We start from the raw sequence: 21,327 nt of genomic DNA, 5'->3' as shown, positions 1-21,327 counted from the left end.
TATCGAATATGAACCCCTCGATCCTACCTATCTCCATCCATGATTTCAATTTACTAAATAAGTGAGATCCAGCCGTCCACTCTTAACTTGAGACTTTCAGTTTGAGCTTTTAAAAAAAAAAAAAAACTTTTGACATGGAGTCTTTTTCTTTGGCCTTAGTGCAAATATGAATTAGTAAGTTTCAGATATGTGATCTTAAAAAAGAAAATCTCATTACCAAATTAAATTAAACTTTGTGCAGTTCGAGTTTGCCTTACCAATTTATTTTGACATAGCGATGAATACCATATTTATTTAGATTAACTAAAAACCTATCTTTGGACAATAATAGGGCAACAATATAGGGCATATCAAGCAGATTAAAATCGAATGGTCTTCAGCCATTTTTTACAAAAAAACTGTTTAGAATTATTTTTTTTTTATATAGAAAGGAACACAAATTTGAATTAGTGAGTTTTGAATAACAGATGATAAAAATAATTCATCGTAAATTTATCTTGACATAAATATCATCATAAAAGAATTAACAAATTGGTAGCAAATTTCCTAATTCTAAAGGAAAGGGATTTAAAAAAAGCATCGCAAAACAGGAGATGCAATTGGTGTTGTTGGCCATAACTTGAAATCAACATTATCATCACGAGGGGTTAAGTTTAAATCCAAACAAAATATCCTCTTGCTACTATTTGACTTCTTCAAAATCGGAATCATCGTCTTTTCATCTGTAATTTTATTAATTTCATCACGATGACGCCTCATGTGACCGCCTAATGCTTGACCCAATGAAAACTCCACACCACAAATAGAGCATTTATGCATCTTATTCTTTTTGTTGGTTTGAACAAGAAACTCTCCGAGTAATCTTGGCTTTTTATTATGACTTGCACGATGACCGCCTAAGGCTTGGAAAGACGGAAACCGTTTATTACAAGTCTTGCATTCAAAATCATTAATTTCATGATGATCTGATGATGAAGAAGTGTTGTTGAAACGAGACAAAAGCGCCATTAAGGCACAATTAGCCATGGCCTCTACTTCAATTTGCATATTGTCTTCTCTGCTTCTTTTCATGGATGTCATATTATTGAAGATTTTTACAAATTGTATTATAAAATTTAGAAGTTTGAAGGAAAGATTTGAAGTTTGAAGTTTAAGAATATGATACACTTTGGCTGGTATTGCTTCACATATATAATAGGTTGGAAAACAAGGTTTGCGTGTGTGAAACATGAGACATATTAAGTAATGTTGTTTGACTTTGTTAATTTGTTAGTGAGTGAGTCAAAGAAATACAGTTGGTTTACAAGTGGAACCAATTGATTTGAAATAAGCACTTGGGTGTTGCTGACGCGTTAGTCAATAGTGTGAAATGGCAATATTTTAGGTCAACAAACAAGAAGTACTCTCTCACCTACTATCCCGATTAAATTTGGATCATGCACTACATGACTAATTTGAGGTGACGCTCGAAACATCTAGTTAAGGGTGAAATAATATCACCTCTACACCACAATTCATGTTTTAAACTGAATAAATTAAAATAAATATTTCTTTTCAATATAGTAGATAAGTAAAAATGAACAAAGTATATAAAAGTTATTCCATTTGTCCAATAATAGTTGCTTACTATTGACTTGACACACACCTAAACTCTAAAGAAACAATAATTAATAGAGGAAATATTACTATATTACCCTTTGAATATATTGAATTTTATGTTTTGGGAAATGTATTAGCTATTGAAGTAAAATAAACACAAGAGAATAAAATTATCTTTTAATAATTCAAACTGGACAAGTATTATTGAACAAGTATTTTAAGTATGTAGTGGACAAGTAAAGATGAACGAAAAAAATATATATGTGTGAATATTTTCCCCAATATATTAATGTTGGCTTCTTCTAGAGCACTTCCAAGTTGTTTAATGAGTTTGGGTTCGTTGAGGTTTCTAGAACACTTCCAAGAGCTTTCGTAAGATTTACACTTGCAAATGTAAGCCTCGATAACGACAATTAAACGTTTCTTTATAGGCTTGAAACAACATCATTTTTCATCTCATAATTAATTACTCTATTTATTTAAATTATTTATTTATTTAACTTTTTCTAGTGTATGTTTTTAAAAGAATTAAATTTATTATTTTAAAAAAAATTGATCTAGTTTAAATGTCATTCAATGTAAGTTCAGTTGTAACAAGTATTACTTCTGTTAAGAGGAAAATATTTAATTAGCTCATTTAAAACATAAAAAAGGTACTATTTACCTAATACAAAAGATTAAGGGCAGAGTGAAATTAACAAAAGATTAAGACATAAATTATAGTAGAATGGTAAAAAACTAGCTTTTCTATTGAATGTTTCGTAAGGAACGTGTAAAAAAATTTAAGATAGATAATTTAAGAGAGTGTGTGTAATTTTCAATTAGCAGTTGGAATACTTAGAATATTCTTTGGTATAGATTATATTATATGTTTCTTTTTTTCCTTTTCCTATGTGGCATACTATTAGTTTATTAGGTGCGGCTATAGTGTGTTTATTTTGTGTATATATTATCTACAAATATGTTTACTTTTCCTTTTTTAGTTGTCCCTAATTACTTGTCTATTTTAACATATTAAGAAAGTACAATTTATATCTTACCTATTATATCTTCAATTAATTACTTTGAAAAATGTAGAACTTTTTGAAAATCTTAAGTTTTTAATTCATCCACTTTCATAATTAACAAGGGTAAAATGATAAACTCATTATATCAATAATTTATTTTCTTAATAGGGGTGTCAATTCAAAAGTGGACAAGTAATTAAGGATCGAGGAAGTACAAAACATATGAACATTTTCGTTCCAAATGTAAATAATGTAACATGTGGTGTGATGATTCTGCAATTTCATTAATGTCCATGGTTACATTCTGGACCCACTGAATGGAAAAAATTAAACTTCTACTCTCTTCGTTTCTATTTAGTTGTCACCATTTTAGGTTTCACGCTTCTTAATAAAGTAGATAAGTTTATCATTATACCTTTATTTAATTTTCTCTTGAATTCATATTTTCAATAAATGAACATGACTTAATTTACTTTGATTAACTAATTTGACCAATGAACATTGATAATTTACTTAGTTTTTCTATGTTGGTCAAATGTATACCTTCAAGGTTGATATTGTGAAATGAAAAATTCTCCCTTTGTCCAATAATACTTGTCTGTTATTGACTTTGCACACTTCTTAATTAAGAAATTATCGAATGACAATTTTACCATATCACCATTTAAATATAATAATTACAATAAATTGAAAAATGTAATAAAGAAATGACTATAATTAATGATAAGAGTAAATTAGAAATTAAGTATAAAATTATCCATTGATTTTATAAAGTGAATAAGTATTGTTGGACATTTCAAAATAGTATAGTTATTATTGGAGAGGGTGTATTTATTTTTAATAAAAACGATATGTAAAGAGAAACGGAGGGAGTATATGTTATACGCCCATATCTGAGTTATTTCATTTGCATCACATTTGATTGAATTATATATAAGTTCGATGTTATTATACCAATAATCAATATTCTCAAGGTAACAACAAAATCAAACACATGATTTGTAAATACCTTAATCCTGGGTGATATATAGATAAGATTCAACATATACAAAATAATCAGTGAATAATTACTAATTAAGGATTATATATACAACAAAATGAATGGAAATAATTCCACAAATAGCTAATTAATTCGCCTAATCCTAATCAAAATGAATTACAAGCTGACTTAAATAAATATTCGCAAGACGGGCGATGGAGCCTCTTCCATCGGCCATAGCTTCAAATCATCAACATTATCATCATCAGGTTTTATGTTAAAGTTAACCCCAAAAATATTAATCCTCTTGCTGCTATTCGACTTCTTCAAAATCGGAATCATCGTCTTTTCATGAGACGTAATTTTATTAATTTCATCACGGTGACGTCTCATATGTCCGCCTAATGCTTGACCCAATGAAAACTCCGTACCACATATAGAGCATTTATGCATCTTATTCTTTTTGTTGGTTTGAACAAGAAATTCTCCGAGTAATTTTGACTTTTTATTATGACTTGTACGATGTCCACCAAGGGCTTGGAAAGATGGAAATCGTTTATTACAAGTCTTGCATGCAAAATCATTGTTATTGTTGTTGTTATTGTTTAAACGCGACAAAAGCATTAAGGCGCAATTAGCCATGGCTTCTGCTTCCACTTGTCCATTACCTTCTCTGCTTCTTTTCATGGTTGTCATGTTTATATGTAATCAAAAATCAAAATATAAGGATTTTTTTTTTGTATAGCAGTAAGTTTTTGAAACTTTGGAAGAAATGAGAGAATTTAGAAGTAGGAAATAATACTTTTGTTGGTGTTTGTTTCATTTCACATATATATAGGCAAAAGCTGTATGTGGAATTTAATATTAGTACGGGTCATTCAAGTTTTGTTTTCTTTTTCTTGTTGATTAAGTTTGTCACATATTTAAAAATTAATGAGTCGCCGCGTTTTTAAACAATATGAGTGGGAATAGTATTTTTCAAGTAATTTCTATGAGGTTTCTAAATCATGACACATTCCTTTCAAGGCGCATGTGCAAACGTAGCCTAGAAAAGACATAAGCGCTTACCTTACACCAAAACAATATCCTTCTCCATCTCAGTTTATATGAATTAGTTTAACTTGATGCGGATTTTAAGAACAAAGAAAGATTTTTAACACTGTGTTTTAAAATGAGTGATAGATATTAATGTGACAACAAAAGACATTTTAAAATCAAATTATTACTTAATATAGAAATATGTCATTCTTTTTAGACTGATTATAAAGAAAAGCGAGTCATAAACAAAGACAAAGGGAGTAGCATATTTCTGATTAGATAGTCAAGTTTTTAGGTTTTTAATCGCATAGCCAATATATTTTTTATTTTTTGTAGTAGTGATTAAAAAAATTGGTACACGATATTATATATTAGTATATAATAATGTACAAACTTTTGATAGTCTTTTTATAGCAATATTTAAAAATTTAAAATGCAAGATTATAAACTCAATATATATAACATTATATATAAAAAAAACTAGGGTACTGAGGATCAAAAACCATATGTGATGGATACCCATTGTTAAGTTGTGATGCCTGATTCTAGTCAGTTGTGACAACACCTGCATCACTAGCAAGTGTCGCCTGATTCCAGTCAAGCAACGTTCCCCTATTGGCACTCGCTTGCATAGCCTGATTCCAGTTTGCCAGAATATTCTTAGTATGTTACTATCCAGATTGCCGTGATTGACACCCATACTAACCCTTTGGTGGGAGAATCATTACTACAACCAGTCTAAGCAATTTTTAAGAGACTAAAACATTTAAAGATACGGAAGCATGTTTAAATGACTAAATAAATACAGAGTTCCATAAACTTCAAAGGTCTAACAAACAACTATCGCGGAAATTCAACTCCTAGAACTGAAAGTCATTGTACCAAAACTCTGTTAACCAACAAGTCTAAGAAAAGGGGGTGCAACCCCGAAAACTACACATAAACAAGTCTAACATATAGTCCGAGTCCGAAAAGAATGGACTAAACTAGTGATGGATCCATGTCAGCCTGAAAGAACTGACTCACCCTTGAATCCGGTATCGATCAAAGATCTCCTAGCTGAGGTCTGTCAGTAGCCGCCTGAAGATGCCCTGTACTCAACAAAGAAAGAGCAAGTGCAGTATCAATACACAAATCACAGTGTACTGGTAGGATCACGCAACTACTCCGGTAGGCACAATATACGCAAGTAATTACAACACAGTAAACACACATATATAGAAGGCATAATTCAGTTATCATTTTAGGAGCAACATACAAATTCTCAATATCCATGACAATTAGTTATGAACGTAATAATCACAAGTGGTCCTCTCATGGAACCCACACTCAAACTGTTAGTGTGTCGAAACGTGACACTCGATCCAATATACAAATGTTGGAACGTGACACCCGATCCAATATATGTGTCAGAATGTGACATTTGATCCAATATATGTGTCGGAACGTGACATCCGATCCAATCAACACAACCACAGTCACAATCACACTCATAATGAACAGTGCTTATAGTCGTACAATCAAGTAATAGGTTCAGGGCATGTGATTGTTCACACATAATCAATTCATTAAATTGATTCACATTTCCCATTCACATGCATGCACGCATACAATGAATCAATTAACCGGCATATATTACACAACAGGAAATCAAACTATCACCTACCTCAAAATCTGTAACGACTCGGAAAATGATAGAGTGAAACTAGAGCCTCACATGTGAGTTTGGAGTCGAGAACTTAATGAAATGATTATATTTGAATTTGACCCAAAAAGTTCTTAAAAATGTGCTTCGGAAGTTACCGNCACGTGAGCCTTCCCTTTCCGGAGTCTTTCATCTCGTTCTTGATCTAAAACAAGCAATCAATGCAAGGATTACTAAACAAGGTATAATTTACCCGAAAAATAGCAAAATTATTAACCCAAGACCAAATCCATGATCCTAATGTTCAACTAGGGCTTTTCCCACCATTAACTTTAGGCCAAAAACCTCCCCCAACGATAATTATCCAAGATTCTAAGTTCTAAGAATCGAAATACAGATTAGGGGAGTAATTAACTTACATTTAGGGCTAGAAATCGTGGGAATCTGATATGAAAATGCTTTTGGTCGTCCCTTAGCTCTCAAGAACAAAGTTTTGCAGAAAATAACGTTTTTGGGGTTTTTCTCTGACTTAAGTCGCGACTGGCCCGCCACGGCGGCCCCATCCTGGTGGGATTAATCCCGCCCCGACGACTTGCACGGACACAGAAGCTCGAAATTTTAGTTCAAGCTCCCATTTCACAATTTACTTTCAAATTAGGACGTTCTAAAACTACGATTTCACTCCAAAATCAGTTTCGGGAGTTCTACTGGACCGAATTCGATTCCGTAAAGCCGCACATGCTCCTTAACGTCTTGTCTATCCATTCACATGATCAAAGTCATAATTAAATCTCCCATCCATTACCAGATTGCCCTAGACCTCACCTGACTCAGATTTTGTTCAAGTATGGCCTAAGCTAGAATTTCCAAGTTACTACTCAGAAGTATTCTATCCCAAATTTCTTCCCCATTGGCATTTCCATAACGATGGGAATATGCCGTTACAATAGATACAAATTTACCCATCACTCGTCCCCGAGTGACAAACTAGGAGAAATGAGCTTACAATAATATGTATTACTATACAAAAACTGACTTCATCTTCTTTTTAAATTCAAGAACTAGATTCATCCAAAACATCTTTAAAAATCACATAAAATCACCCTAAATTTTAGATTTAGTTTCTTCGATAGTCTTTTATAGCAATATCCACTCAAACAGAGTTTTATTTGTTAAAATTTCATTTTCATATTTTGAAGCTTCCAACTATAATAATGTCTGCCTGTGGAGTTTCACTTTAAAAATTACAACAAATCAACTAAACTCCTAATTAATTTTTTTAAAAGAATTAACTAAAATCTTATTATGACCATTAAAAAGAAAGAGATGGAGTATTAGTTAGTTTAAAAGAAGTCCATGTTAGTTACTACCACTTAACTTTTTCATTCAAACGCCTTATGTGGACTTTGGACTGAATTGAAAAAAAGAAGGAAATAATTAAACTTTTATATGCGTACTATGAATATAAATAAACTTTAATGTATTACGTCAGGATATTATTATACAAATAATTATTCATAATAATTGGAACTAATTACTTAGAAATAAAATAAGGTAAATAAGCTATTAAATTAATTTACACAAATTCAAAAATTAAATCTGAAAACAATAAAACCATCTACAATTAGGAAAATATAATAACCGTGTCTACTTAATTAGTAGTACTTTACTCGGATTCAGTTTCCATATAATTGTTCCTTTTAATTTCTTTGTTTTTGGCCAACAAATCCTAGTTCAACTTGGTTAGTGAAAACAAAACGAACGAACATTATATATAGCTGTAACTCAATAATCCACTCACCACAAAATATTTCTATTATACGTGTTAAAAATAAGACGACTATTGTTTTATCGCGATATAATTCAAAGCAACTAAAGTATGTGCACATCTAGTGCAACTATGAACATGAGGTTAAAGAAAAGCAAAGAAGAAGAATCAGTGGAGAATTTTGCGATGGCAAATTGTGTGGATATAGCAAAGAGGAACGAGTTATTAGGACGACGTAAACTTTATTATGAGTGCAAAAAATGTAAGAAACGATTTGAATCATTTCAAGCACTTGGTGGACATGCAACAAGTCACAAGAATAAGCTCAACATGATGATGAGAACTAATGGTGAATCATTACATGTTAATAAGAAAAAACATGAATGTTCTATTTGTGGTAAAGAGTTTGCTATTGGACAAGCGTTAGGAGGACACATGAGAAAACATCGCGATGAATTGAATCAAATCGAGCTGAATAAGAAGATTAAATTGGAAGAGAATTTGATCAAGAGTGGTGAACTTGTAGATAGTACTAAAAGAAGTTTGAATTTGGATTTGAATTTGAGTATATGGGAATGAGTTGAAGAGGGGGTTGATACCTTTTTTGTTTTAATTAATTGTAACTAGTTATATATGCAGTTAGAGATTGTGGAAATTTAGTTAGGACAAAGATATACAATTTATTTGTTTTTCTTATGTACAAATTTGTAATGTAAATATTAATTTATCTATAAGGATATGTCTACAATATAAAACTTACCTTTAAGTTCAGGTGACACATTCTTATCATGCAAGCCACGAGATTCGAGCCTCCTTAACATCCATCGTTCCAGATAGTTTTGCTATTGTATACATATTTAGCTTACTAATGTATACATATTCAGCTTCAACAAACTCAGGAAGAAAACTCACAATCTTACTGGTTGAATAGAGTAATGATGGCAAAATATGTTTATGCACCTTTCTTTTTGGTCTTTTTGGCTTGTAAAATCTATATATGCTCAAAACTATAAATAGGATGCTACTTCTCTTTGTCCTAAGTTTCATAAGAATGTGTGAGTTGATATGGAATGTTTTGAACTTAGTTATAAGTTGTGACGTATCTAAATAGATGGCATTTTAAGATGTTGGAAGGTGTAGTTATTTTTACTAGTCTATTGCGATAAGTTGGGGTGAAAAAAATTGAAACGAAAATCGAAAAAAATACGATTAGTGATTTGGTTTGACTTGATTTGGTATAGAAATTTTTTTAACAATACTTGGATTGGTTTGGTTTTAACTTAAAACCAAATCAATTCGACATTTTATATATATATATATATATATATATATATATATATATATTAAAATTTATTTTTATACATGAAAGTATCTACTTTAATATAATTTGTAAGTATTTCTTATATTTTTCATAATTTTAATCTTTTAACATATTATTTCTTGTTTGAAACTTAGAATTTTGAATGGTCCAATAAAAATTATAATTCATAAATATTAGTAACGAACTCTAATAAGCTCAAATCAAAATCAAATCAATACGAATGTTAACAACAAAAAAATCAATTAAATACTAAGAATGTCAATAATACTGAATGTTTGTTCTTCAATTTTACATCGATTAGATAATATATTAAAATACATAACCCAATTTTAGTTTTTCTTCAATGTTTAGTCATGTAATATAATTACTACTTATTAGAATCATTTTTGCATGATTTAGTACTTTTAAATTATGATAATTTTTTAAGACTTATTAATTTGCAAAATAACTACTTTAATTCTTTAATTTGCAATCAGACAAACCATGTTAAGATAGGATTAGTACTCTACTAATCAATTTCCTAGTTAGCAATGGTTTAGTTAATTCTAGTTAAATCCATATCCTATTCAATAATACTAATTAAGGCCATTATATATATATATATATATATATAGACTACGTAATTGTAACACATATTTCTAATTGACAAAAGCAACTTAATTAGATCAACATGGATATTGATATGTATATGGCGATAGCAAATTTATTAGGTTTTAATGGTCAAAGTTAGGGTGTACAAAACCGAACCGAAAATCGAATCAAACCGTAAATCGAGTCAAATCGAGAAAAAAAAACCTGACTTGTGGTTGATTTGACTTGGTTTGGTATTGGAAAAAAAAAACTGACTATATTTGGGTTGGTTTGGTTTAAACTAAAAAAAACCAATCCGACATTATATATAATTTTATCTTTTAATATATTATTATTTCAAGTTTGAAACTTGGAATTCTAAATGGTTCAATAAAGATTATAGTCCACATATATTGATAATTATAATAAAGCTTAAATCAAATTAAATTAATACTAAAGGAAAAATAATAATCAATTCAACACTAAGAATGACAATAATATTAAATATTTGTTCTATGGTTTTACATTGGTTTATTCAAATACATAATCTAATTTTAATTTCCTTTAATATTTAGTCATGTAACTAATACTTATTAAACTTATTTTAGCATAATTTAGTACTTTTAAATTATGATCATTTTCATTATGACTTGTTAATTTGCAATATTTGTTTTATGCGATTTCATTATTATTATTTTTTGTTGGATATTTTAGTATCATTATTCATATAATATTTTGTGTTATTACACCTTAGATAGTTGTATTTTGGTAGGACTAAAGAAATATTTGAAGTACAAGTAAATTATATGTTTGTATGAATACTTTTTCGGAAAAAACCCGAAAATCCGAAAAACCTGAAAAAACCCAAAGTTGAAAAATCCGGGTTTTATTGATTTGGTTTGGTTTATAGATTTAAAAATCCGACACAAATGGTTTGGTTTGATATTTGAAAAATCCGAACCAACCCGGTCATGTACCCCTAGTCAAAGTATGTGGAATTATATGGAGAAGTGAGGATGTGAGCGAATGTTCTATTCGGAACTACGTCAATATATATATATTGGATTTACAACAATCTAAACGATTGCAATTCCTCTTCGTATACAACTTTGAAGAATTTTTCAACCTTGGTGTCTTTTCTTGAAGTCGATAATTTTGATCTCCTTTCACCCTGGAATTCATATTGATTATGTTTTAGACAAACGCATTAAGGCCATGGCCTCTTTTCAAGAATGAAGACACAGAAATTTGAAGAATATGATATATCTACTCTTGAATGAAGAACTCTAAAAGAATTAACAAATTTATCAACTACAACTACTAATTCTAAACCTTAAATAAAAATTCTCAAAACAGGAGATGCAATTGGTGTTGTTGGCCATAACTTGAAATCAACATTATCATCACGAGGGCTTAAGTTTAAATCCAAACAAAATATCCTCTTGCCGCTATTTGACTTGTTCAAAATCGGAATCATCGTCTTTTCATGAGTTGTTATTTTATTAATTTCATCACGGTGACGCCTCATGTGACCACCTAAGGCTTGACCCAAAGAAAACTCCACACCACAAATAGAGCATTTATGCAACTTATTCTTCTTTGTTTCAACAAGAAACTCTCCGAGTAATCTTGATCATTTATTATGACTTGCACGGTGACCCCTAAGGCTTGGAAAGACGGAAAGCGCTTATTGCAAGTTTTGCATTCAAAATCGTTAATGTGAAGATGATCTGATGGTGTAGAAACGGTGTTGTTAAAACGAGACAAAAGCATTAAGGCTTCTGCTTCCACTTGTCTATCATCTTCTCTGCTTCTTTTAGGGACACTCATATTATTGATGGAATTAAAATGAAAATGTTTTCGTGTACTAATTAATTTGAAAATATATATATATATATGAGAAGATAGAAGAAATAGATACGATACTCTTGAGTTGTTGTTGCTTCACACACACACACACATATATATATATATATAAGCTTGTGTCTGACTTTTTTGCGTGTGGTAAAAAACATAAAAGTAATTGGAGTTATATATATTAAATTATAAGAATGCATAATATGCCCATTTGATTTGATTTCATCTGACATTGATATGCACACGTAGACACTTAAATTTGTATAAAATTAAATAAATAGATACACATATCCTACGTGATAATATACATAGGACGCCATGTAGGATACAAAATTGTCACATAGGACATCACGTAAGACGAATGTATTCAATTTTATACAAATTTATGTCTAATTAGTACTAATTTTCCTTGTTTGTTAAGTGAGTCAAAGAAAATGTGTATTGTAAAAGATGGTCATTTGATATGGGCTGAAAGTGACAAGACGAGTAAAATAAATGTTGGCTTCTTTGAGGTTTCTATATGGTTGACGAAATAAAGGGCTGCAAAAATCACACGTGCATACGTAGCATTCTGAAAAGGACAAATCAAATATGCTTTTTTAGACTTATTTTATGTTACTAATTTCTTAGCCGGTGATGGTGACGGTGATAGTAATAAGAGTATTAGTAATCGAAAGGAAAGAGTGATCAATTAAATAACTTTATATTAAAAGACTCTACTTTATAATCTTAGCTTTATATCTAGAAAATTTCCAAGTGCCTTCATGTGAATAGTTGATGAAATAAAGGGTTGAAACTGAAAGCACACATGTACATATGTAAAATTGCGAAAAAGATAAAATATGACTCGCCTTTTTCTTATGTTGCTTTTTAAGAAAATTACAAATAAGAAGAATATTTTATATTTTTAAATATATTTTATTTATGTATCTTATCTATTAATATCAAGATTAACAATATATTTTTTCTGAAATTTTATAATATTATTACTTTGAAAGAAAAAAAGAGTGGAGAATTTGTTAAATCTCCTCATGGAGAGAAGAATTGGAAAAATTGTGGAAGTACTTTGTTCAGGGATTTAAATTTGACACCATCAAAGAATGAATTGATAACGGGAAAAAATATTTTTTAAATTCGATTTTAACTACTTTTATAGTTAGAGATTGTCTACTTTTATAGCTAAAATATCTTATTTTATATCTGTTAAATTTTCTAAACACATAAAACTCGTAATAAGCTCAAATTACTCAAAAATATATAATAATGTAAAAACACAATTATGCATAAAATATAAGACGATAACGTGTGTATCTATATACACACAAATACAACATTTATTACTCTTAAATTCTAAGGTGAAGAGTCTCTCAAAACTTGTTGCGGGGCAATACTAGATTTTCAAATTACATTTCATTAACTCATTTCACTCACTTCATTATTAGGAATTTGAGTTTGTTTCATCCTTAACCATCTTCCACTTTAATTTATATTTCGTCTAGGTGATACACCTCCTCAGCACATACATATAGAGATCCTGTATTTGATCCATATGACAGATGAAAAAAATCAGAGGAAGACTCGATAGAACCATTGACAAAGTCTGGACTATCGAAAAAGTGAAAAGTGATCTACACTATAGCTTCTCCCATTTCATTTCTTATTGTTGCTTTGCTTTTTAATGCTTAAATAAGTTTATTTGTTTTCCAACACGGGGGGTAGTAACTATTTTTTCTGTAGTAGGATATAGAGAGATTTTTTCTCTTTACTAAAGCCAAGACCGTATGAGGAGAGAAAAACTCAAGTCAAAATAATCGCACTGTTTCTATACCTTATCTCAAGTTACCCCTTGGTGCGGGTATGGGGCACTTTGTCAAAAATCATTCATTTAGCAAGAAGTCATATTACTTGAAAGCACACACAACACATAGAAGAAGAGTTCGAGTGTGAAAGCATTTACTTATGCACTTGCTAAACACTTAAGTAGCAAATACTGTATTTGATCTCTTTAGTTTGACAATTGAGACTTCATTTTCACGTTGAGCAATAGAATCTCAATTTTTTTTATAGCTTTTAATTTCTTAGGAGGCTCTGCATAACTTATGTACTTGCTAGCATTTGAATTGTCCTTATTCTATTGTTGTATAAATAATAAAGAAAAGCCATGTTTTCTTAGTGAGTTGAAGTAGACTTGCCCTAGATGTCAGTAAATTGAGGTTATTCATTTGTATCCTTACTTATAATGTATAATTACTTATAATATCTTCTTTGTAGTGTAAATCTGCAGATGATAAGATTTAAGAAAATCATTTAAGGCAAGGCTTATCAAAATCTCTTAATTTTGCTTCAAAATCCTACACCTATGCTCTGAACCCTTAGTCTGGTTATCAAAATTAATTTGGAAACAATAGTTGGCTAATATCATTGACGTTCTATATTGAGTTTGAATTCTTACTTTTATTCCTATTGATCATTTTAAAACATATTGTTATTCCTCTTTCGATATGCATGTATGTAAGTTTCAAGAAGAGTGATGGACATATGTGTCTCATTTTATCAAGTTCATTGTAGTAAGTATGTTATTTCTTTGACGTGGAAGCTGGATAAATGTTGTTAATATGTACCCCTGTGTTTTTCTTTTACCTGAAATCTGGATAAATGTTGTTTATGTTTCCTCCTATTTTGGGTGTCTCTTTTTTCATAAGGATATATATTTTTCCCATTTGGTTGCACAATTTGGGACATGAATGTTCTAATGTTGCTGCTTTGCTTGCATTTTGAAGTTACTGAGGTATGTGAATTCAAAATTTTGTGGGTTGGCATTTTTCTGTGCTTGGATCACCTTTTTTTGTGTGCTTTAGTTTCCTTCTAAACATATTTAACGAAATTGTGAATCACAGAAACGCATGTTAGCCATGAACAAATATGGGCTTAACGCTAGAGACAACAGGTAATCGTTTTGAATATGTCACTGTATGCAGTAACCACATCCATCATAAGTTTGAATTATCTATATCAACAAAAAATTATAATCTAAATTAAGCAGTAGGGATTCTGTCCATTTGGGACTAGAGAAAGGCTTCAGAACAATTGTTTTGGTGCCTTTTCTTTTAAGTTGTCATAGTTCTACACTTCTATACCTACTTTGTCAAGCAATGGATGGAACCAGTCAACTACAATTTTTTCATTTTATTTAATATTTGACAAATTCATTATAAAATGCCATACATGAAATGTTCAAAAAACTGTGCTTGACAATGTATTAAAGAAAGAAGAAAGAAGCTCTGGAAATTCAAGCAATTATATAACAAATGAGATGCCAAATGTATTATTGAAACCATTTACCAACAAGAGTTAGTATGCATGATAAAGACTCGAATATAATCACAAACCAGCATTTCCAATGCCTCAAACCTACTTGCAATAATTTTTTTTTTTTTTTTTTTGGATTATCGATTTAACCATTAGATATGAATTTAAATTTGCCTGGTATATTCGGAGCCACGAACACAACTAAAACGTGGACAAAACACTCTCTCGCACACACACATACATAATAATTTTATTGAATTATCAATTTAACCATAAATCAAATTATAAAATTGAAAATCAAATCATAACTGAATTAAAAAAATCACAAAATTATTCAAGTTTTGATATCTGCATTGAAATTCGATCAATTGTATTCGTGTCGGATAGGGCATAATTCTAAGGTAGCGCTCCCTATCAAAATAATTTTAATACCTAGAATTCAAATTTAAAACCTCTAATTAAAAAAAAAAAACTACAACTTCATCTACGGTACCATTCATATTCTTTTGCCTTCATGAGTCATGATTCATCCAAAACGATTTGTGCAAGCTAAGTAGTACTTTTTTCACCAACCAAGAAACTTTTACTAACATGAAATTTTGTCTAAAAACACATATGTCCTTTTCACTAAGCTACGTATGTACGTGCGTTTTTTGCAGACGGCAGCCATTACATTATCAACTCATATATTCGATTAATTTTTACTGTTCGTTATATTTAAAAAATTAGTATTTATTTTTTTCTTATAATATAGTATTATTTTTAATCTTAATTTATGTGATATAATTTGACTTGACACGAAATTTAAGAAAGAAAACACAAAAAAATATTGTGGTCTGAAATAAATCATAAATATTTGTATGGTTATAAATCATTTCATAAAGATAAAATTAATGTTTTAATTTAAATTATTACAAAATATATAAATTTATCATATATTTTGGGACTAACTAAAAAGAAAAATGAATTATAAACATTAGAATACAGAGAATAATTATTTTTAGTTCATTTTATAGTAAGTAAAAATGGTTTATAATATAATAACAATAATAACAAATTCAGTACAATCTCATAAAGTGAAGTCCGAAGAGGATAGTATAAGAAAGTTCTTGGAAATTTTGTTGAAACCTCAAAGAAACCAACATATTAATATTGACCAATCACATTTTAACTACTTTTCTTGTTTCTTGGAGGTTAGCATCAAATATTTCCTATATTCACACACACGTCTATTTCCAACTCTCCCTTTATTTACTTTTAGAATACACACACACGAAAATTCTTAATTTAATAAGTACAGTACTACTTTTGTTCACACACACGCAAAAAAGTCGCACACAAACTTACATCTATATCTTACTTCTACCTTCTCACGTATTTTCAAACTTATATAATATACTAAAACATCTTCATTTTTAGTTTCATCAATAATATGACAGCCATGAAAAGAAGTAGAGAAGATGATATGCAAATTGAAGAAGAGGCCGTGGCTAACTTAATGCTTTGGTCTCGTTTCAACAACACTTCTTCATCATCACATCATATTCACATTAATGATTTTGAATGCAAGACTTGTAATAAACGATTTTCGTCTTTTCAAGCCTTAGGAGGTCATCGTGCAAGTCATAATAAACGATCAAGATTATTCGGAGAGTTTCTTGTTCAAACCAATAAAAAGAATAAGATGCATAAATGCTCTATTTGTGGTATGGAGTTTTCTTTGGGTCAAGCTTTAGGTGGACACATGAGGCGTCATCGTGATGAAATTAATAAAACTGCAGCTCATGAACAGACGATGATTCCGATTTTGAAGAAGTCAAATAGCATCAAGAGGATTTTTTGTTTGGATTTAAACTTAACCCCTCGTGATGATAATGTTGATTTCAAGTTATGGCCGATGGCACCAATTGCATCTCCTGTTTTGAGAACTTTTATTTAAGTCAGCTTTTAATTCGTTGTTAAACTTTAATTAGGAGAATTAATTAGCTGCATGCAGTTATTTGTGGAATTTTTTCTACTCATTTTTGTTGAGAATATAATCAAATAATAATAGTGTGCTCTCTCTAACAGCTTAAGCTTTTAAATGAGATGGTCACACACTTCAACATGGTATCAGAGCAAGCAAAGGTCCTGAGATCGAATTTCACCGCCACCCAAATCAAAAAGAATTTCTACGTGCTTGGCCCATGAAAAAAAATCAGGCAATAGATTTAATGTCATTGCATCTGGTTCAAAGTCGCTAAAGTCTTTAACGATATTTATATAGGGTGTTTGTTATAAAATATTCATATTGAAATCGACTTGAGTTTTCCTATTGATTCAAACTAAAAGAGATTTTCTTACGTTGGCTAATGGTTATATATATAAAATCCTAATACTTGCAAAAATAAGAATAATTATTAATAAATTATTTCAAAGTTGAAAAATGTGTAAAAGAAAAAAATGGTACGGTATGTTATCTAATGACTAGTAAATTTAAATGAGTTGAGTCTAATTAAAGGTAGAGAGTCAAAATTAAATGTCAATAACTATTAAATTAGAATTAAACAAGTTACGAGATGACTTTTCAAACAAACTCTTGCTAATAAATTACGTAATATTTGCGAACAAGTTAGTACACTAGAAATACAAACAAATTGTATAACTTCAAATATGTATCTAACTACATTTCAACAATCTCTAACCTAAGAAAAAGTTACAATCAAAACTAAAGATCAGGAATTATCCCTGCATCAATGTATTCTCATTTGTTGTCAAATTCAAATCCATGAACAAAATTCTTTCACTACTCTTCGAATTCTCCTCCAATGTCTTCTTCTGCTCGTGTTGATATAATTTATCGCGATGTTTTCTCATGTGTCCGCCCAAAGCTTGTCCAATAGCAAACAAATGGAGCATATATGTTTTTTGGATAATGAGTCGATGTTGATATTACTCATCGCAATGAGCTAATTATTCTCCCTATTCTTGTGGCTTGTCATGTGCCCACCAAGTGCTTGAGATGAATCGAATTGTTTTTTGCATTTTTTGCATTTAAAAACTTTATATCGTACTAATAACCCATTTCTTTTTATTATATCCACACAATTTGCCATCGCGAATTTCTCCACATATTCATCTTCTACTCTATCTCTTTTCAACGTTATGTCCATAGTTGTGCTAAGTGTCCACACACTTTAATCGCTTTAATTTTGCAGCATTTTTAATAAAGTATAAAAATAATTACGATAAGAGAATAGTCGTCTTGGTCTTGTTGTTGGTAAGTAAATATTGGAGTGAGTTCAATAATTATGATGTGTGGATTATTGAGTTAGTCTATTTATAATGTCCACTTTATTCTCCTAAACCAAGTTGGACTCGGATTATATAAAAAGTTATAAACCAAATCAAAGTAAATTTACGTTTCCTTATTTTATACTGTTTTTTTTTTTTTTCAGATTTTGTTAAATTTTTGTGGGTTGAATAATAATTGAATCTTGTGGTTTGAATAGTCTTTGTGAAAAGTTGAAATTAAAGAATTGTTAAAAATGAAAAGAGATATTCTTTTTAAGCAAACTTAAAATAAAAATAGGACAAACGAATTGAAACGTAAAAAATACTTAATTATCATGCTCAGATGCCTATCGATGTAGATGGCTAATTACGGATTTATGTGAACTCAACAGTTTGTGCATAAACTCTATGACTATTTTTTTTTTACATATCTACAAATATCTAAAAAGTTGAATGCAATAATTTATATTATTTCATTAACTTGAAATCGTTATAAAAATATATAAATTTCAAATCAAGAATATATCTCCGATCATTTTTCTCTAGTATCGAATGTTAATTACCAAACGATAGTTCAATTTCAAGAGTTGACTAAAATACCTTAAATTTGGTAGAAAAAAATATTTTCCACATATAGGACTAGAAGGAAGGTTCATTTTAATTAAAGAAAAGAAAGCCAATTATTATTAATGTTACATTAATTCAAAGTAATTAAAATTGCTGAGCACTGATGCTTAATACTCTCTCTGTCCCTAATGACTTGTCCATTTTTCCTTTTATAGTTGTCCCTAATTACTTGTCCATTTTGACAAATCAAGAAAGGACAATTTTTTTTTACCTATTATACCCTCAATTAAATGAATAATTACTTTGAAAAATGTAGAACTTTTCATCCACTTCATAATTAATAGGGATAAAATGGTAAACTCGTTATGTCATTAATTATTTTCTTAATAGGTGTGTCAATTCAAAAGTGGACAACTAAATAGGGACAGAGGGAGTAACAGATAGGAAGCAAAGAGACATTTTATATGATACTTAAATAAAGTTAACTGCAAAAAATTATCTGGTGGCTACGTTGCGATATTTAGGCAAAATCGAATGATTTTTTTTTTTATGAAAAATAATTTGGTGATATTCTATGATACTTGAGAAAAGTTAAGTTATTTTTAAATTACAAAAAATAATTTATACTTTGAGAAAAAGTGGTAGGACTAGGAGTACGTAAGCAAATATGTGTTTTAGAAAGCTCAACGAAACTACCTGAAAAAATCCCCCCACACATTATTTTATGGGTAGTCTTATTTTATTACTCAAACACGGTGAGCTCTACTTTGAAAAATACGATTTTTATTAATTAAATTTGTGACTACCTTAATCAACAAGTAAAAAGGAAACAACAAATCTTGGATAACACGTACTATATTAAATTCCACATAAAACTTTTGTCTGTATATATATGTGGAACAACACCAACAAAAGTATCATTTCACTTCTAAATTCTCCATTTCAAAAACTTAGTATACAAAAAAATCCTTATATTTTCATTTTTGATTATTATAAACATGACAGCCATGAAAAGAAGAAGAGAAGATAATGGACAAGTGGAAGCAGAAGCTATGGCTAATTGCGCCTTAATGCTTTTGTCGCGTTTAAACAATGATAATAATTTTGAATGTAAGACTTGTAATAAACGGTTTCCATCTTTTCAAGCTCTTGGTGGACATCGTGCAAGTCATTATAAACGATCAAGATTACTAGGAGAGTTTCTTGTTCAAACCAACACAAAGAATAAGATGCATAAATGTTCTATTTGTGGTATGGAGTTTTCTTTGGGTCAAGCATTAGGCGGACACATGAGGCGACACCGTGATGAAATTAATAAAATTACACCTGAAAGACTATGATTCCGATTTTGAAGAAGTCAAATAGCAGCAAGAGGATTAATATTTTTGGGTTGAACTTAAACATAACACCTGATGATGATGATGACAATGTTGATGATTTGAAGTTATGGCCCATGGAAGAGGCTCCATGGCCCGTCTTGCAAATATTTATTTAAGTAAAATAGCTTATAATTTGTTATTAACCTTTAATTAGGATTAGGAAAATTAATTAGCTACATGCAGTTATTTGTGGAATTCTTTCTATTCATTTAGTCCAAAGGCAAATTCATATATATATAAATATCATAGTTGTCATAATAATCACATTCTACCACTAACTAATGAGAACAAAGAAAACATTATATGCCATCAACATGACAAGCCAAATGCTACACAATTTGAGAGGATTGTAACATATTGTGATGACTTAATATTATATTATTTATAGTATTAAAATGTAAAGGCACCAACAAAAAATATTTACACATAAAAAGTAAATTGCCTTTTTTCACCAAAACCACTTAATTATGTTTTCTAACATAAAACCCTCAAACTTTACTTTTACTAATACACGTCAGAAAATTCAACTTATGGGTAATACTTTTTTTTTTTTTTTGTATTTTTAATATAATAAATACAAATAATTTTACGAACGGATTAATTGTTACTACTACTTGCATCCAAAGTAATAATTTTGTCATTATCTTTCTAAATTCATTCACGTTTTTAGTATTTTTATTTTTGCGCTTGAACTTTGATTGGATCGGCTTGTCACACCCCAAAACCGGATGTGATGGCACGTGTCCAAACCCCACCGGACACGTCAGCCTAACACCCAAAAACCCGACGATACGGAATTAATAAAATAAGAATAAGATAGAAAGATAAGCGAAAGTCTTTAAATAAACTCAACATAACCCCAGAATTGGTTGTCACATGTACAAACCTCTAATACGGAATCTGAATAAAATATACAAGTCTCATAGTAAAGTTCTAGAATAGAACAAAACAATAGATATAGATAACTTGAGGGCACGTCTGGAATGAACCGCTACCTCTCAAGTAAGTCTGGAAG

General features: G+C 29.9%; 5 protein-coding genes and 1 pseudogene across 5 annotated transcripts; 3 read left to right on the top strand and 3 right to left on the bottom strand.

Moving 5' to 3' along the window:
- Positions 1-433: 433 nt before the first annotated feature.
- Positions 434-1,164, bottom strand: LOC125845603 (zinc finger protein ZAT11-like). Its single transcript, XM_049525151.1, has one exon. The coding sequence runs from the start codon at positions 1,078-1,080 to the stop codon at positions 568-570; it is 513 nt and encodes a 170-aa protein (XP_049381108.1). The 5' UTR covers positions 1,081-1,164; the 3' UTR covers positions 434-567.
- A 2,488-nt stretch (positions 1,165-3,652) lies between these two features.
- On the bottom strand, positions 3,653-4,388 carry LOC125845604 (zinc finger protein ZAT8-like). The gene has a single exon (XM_049525152.1). The coding sequence runs from the start codon at positions 4,279-4,281 to the stop codon at positions 3,775-3,777; it is 507 nt and encodes a 168-aa protein (XP_049381109.1). The 5' UTR covers positions 4,282-4,388; the 3' UTR covers positions 3,653-3,774.
- Positions 4,389-8,174: 3,786 nt separating this feature from the next.
- LOC125844423 (zinc finger protein ZAT11-like) lies at positions 8,175-8,615 on the top strand. The gene has a single exon (XM_049523737.1). The coding sequence runs from the start codon at positions 8,175-8,177 to the stop codon at positions 8,613-8,615; it is 441 nt and encodes a 146-aa protein (XP_049379694.1).
- Positions 8,616-11,235: 2,620 nt separating this feature from the next.
- On the bottom strand, positions 11,236-11,838 carry LOC125844936 (zinc finger protein ZAT12-like). Its single transcript, XM_049524301.1, is given in 2 exon segments — positions 11,236-11,589; positions 11,592-11,838. Coding segments are annotated over 2 exon segments (495 nt in total). The 5' UTR covers positions 11,758-11,838; the 3' UTR covers positions 11,236-11,260.
- A 4,653-nt stretch (positions 11,839-16,491) lies between these two features.
- Positions 16,492-17,054, top strand: LOC125844793 (zinc finger protein ZAT11-like). The gene has a single exon (XM_049524127.1). It carries the CDS (start codon positions 16,526-16,528, stop codon positions 17,030-17,032), a length of 507 nt encoding a protein of 168 aa, XP_049380084.1. The 5' UTR covers positions 16,492-16,525; the 3' UTR covers positions 17,033-17,054.
- A 2,809-nt stretch (positions 17,055-19,863) lies between these two features.
- Positions 19,864-20,558, top strand: LOC125845057 (zinc finger protein ZAT18-like; annotated as a pseudogene).
- Positions 20,559-21,327: the final 769 nt, after the last annotated feature.

The sequence above is a fragment of the Solanum stenotomum genome, chromosome 11 (assembly GCF_019186545.1).
Source record: "Solanum stenotomum isolate F172 chromosome 11, ASM1918654v1, whole genome shotgun sequence".
NCBI lineage: Eukaryota > Viridiplantae > Streptophyta > Magnoliopsida > Solanales > Solanaceae > Solanum > Solanum stenotomum.
Note: the sequence above shows the minus strand (reverse complement) of the source record. Positions and strands in the feature narration are given on the sequence as shown.

Excerpts from the sequence above, each read along its gene's own strand:
- LOC125844423 (XM_049523737.1), top strand. The coding sequence starts at position 8,175 with ATGAGGTTAAAGAAAAGCAAAGAAGAAGAATCAGTGGAGAATTTTGCG.
- LOC125845603 (XM_049525151.1), bottom strand. The coding sequence starts at position 1,080 with ATGACATCCATGAAAAGAAGCAGAGAAGACAATATGCAAATTGAAGTA.
- LOC125845604 (XM_049525152.1), bottom strand. The coding sequence starts at position 4,281 with ATGACAACCATGAAAAGAAGCAGAGAAGGTAATGGACAAGTGGAAGCA.
- LOC125844793 (XM_049524127.1), top strand. The coding sequence starts at position 16,526 with ATGACAGCCATGAAAAGAAGTAGAGAAGATGATATGCAAATTGAAGAA.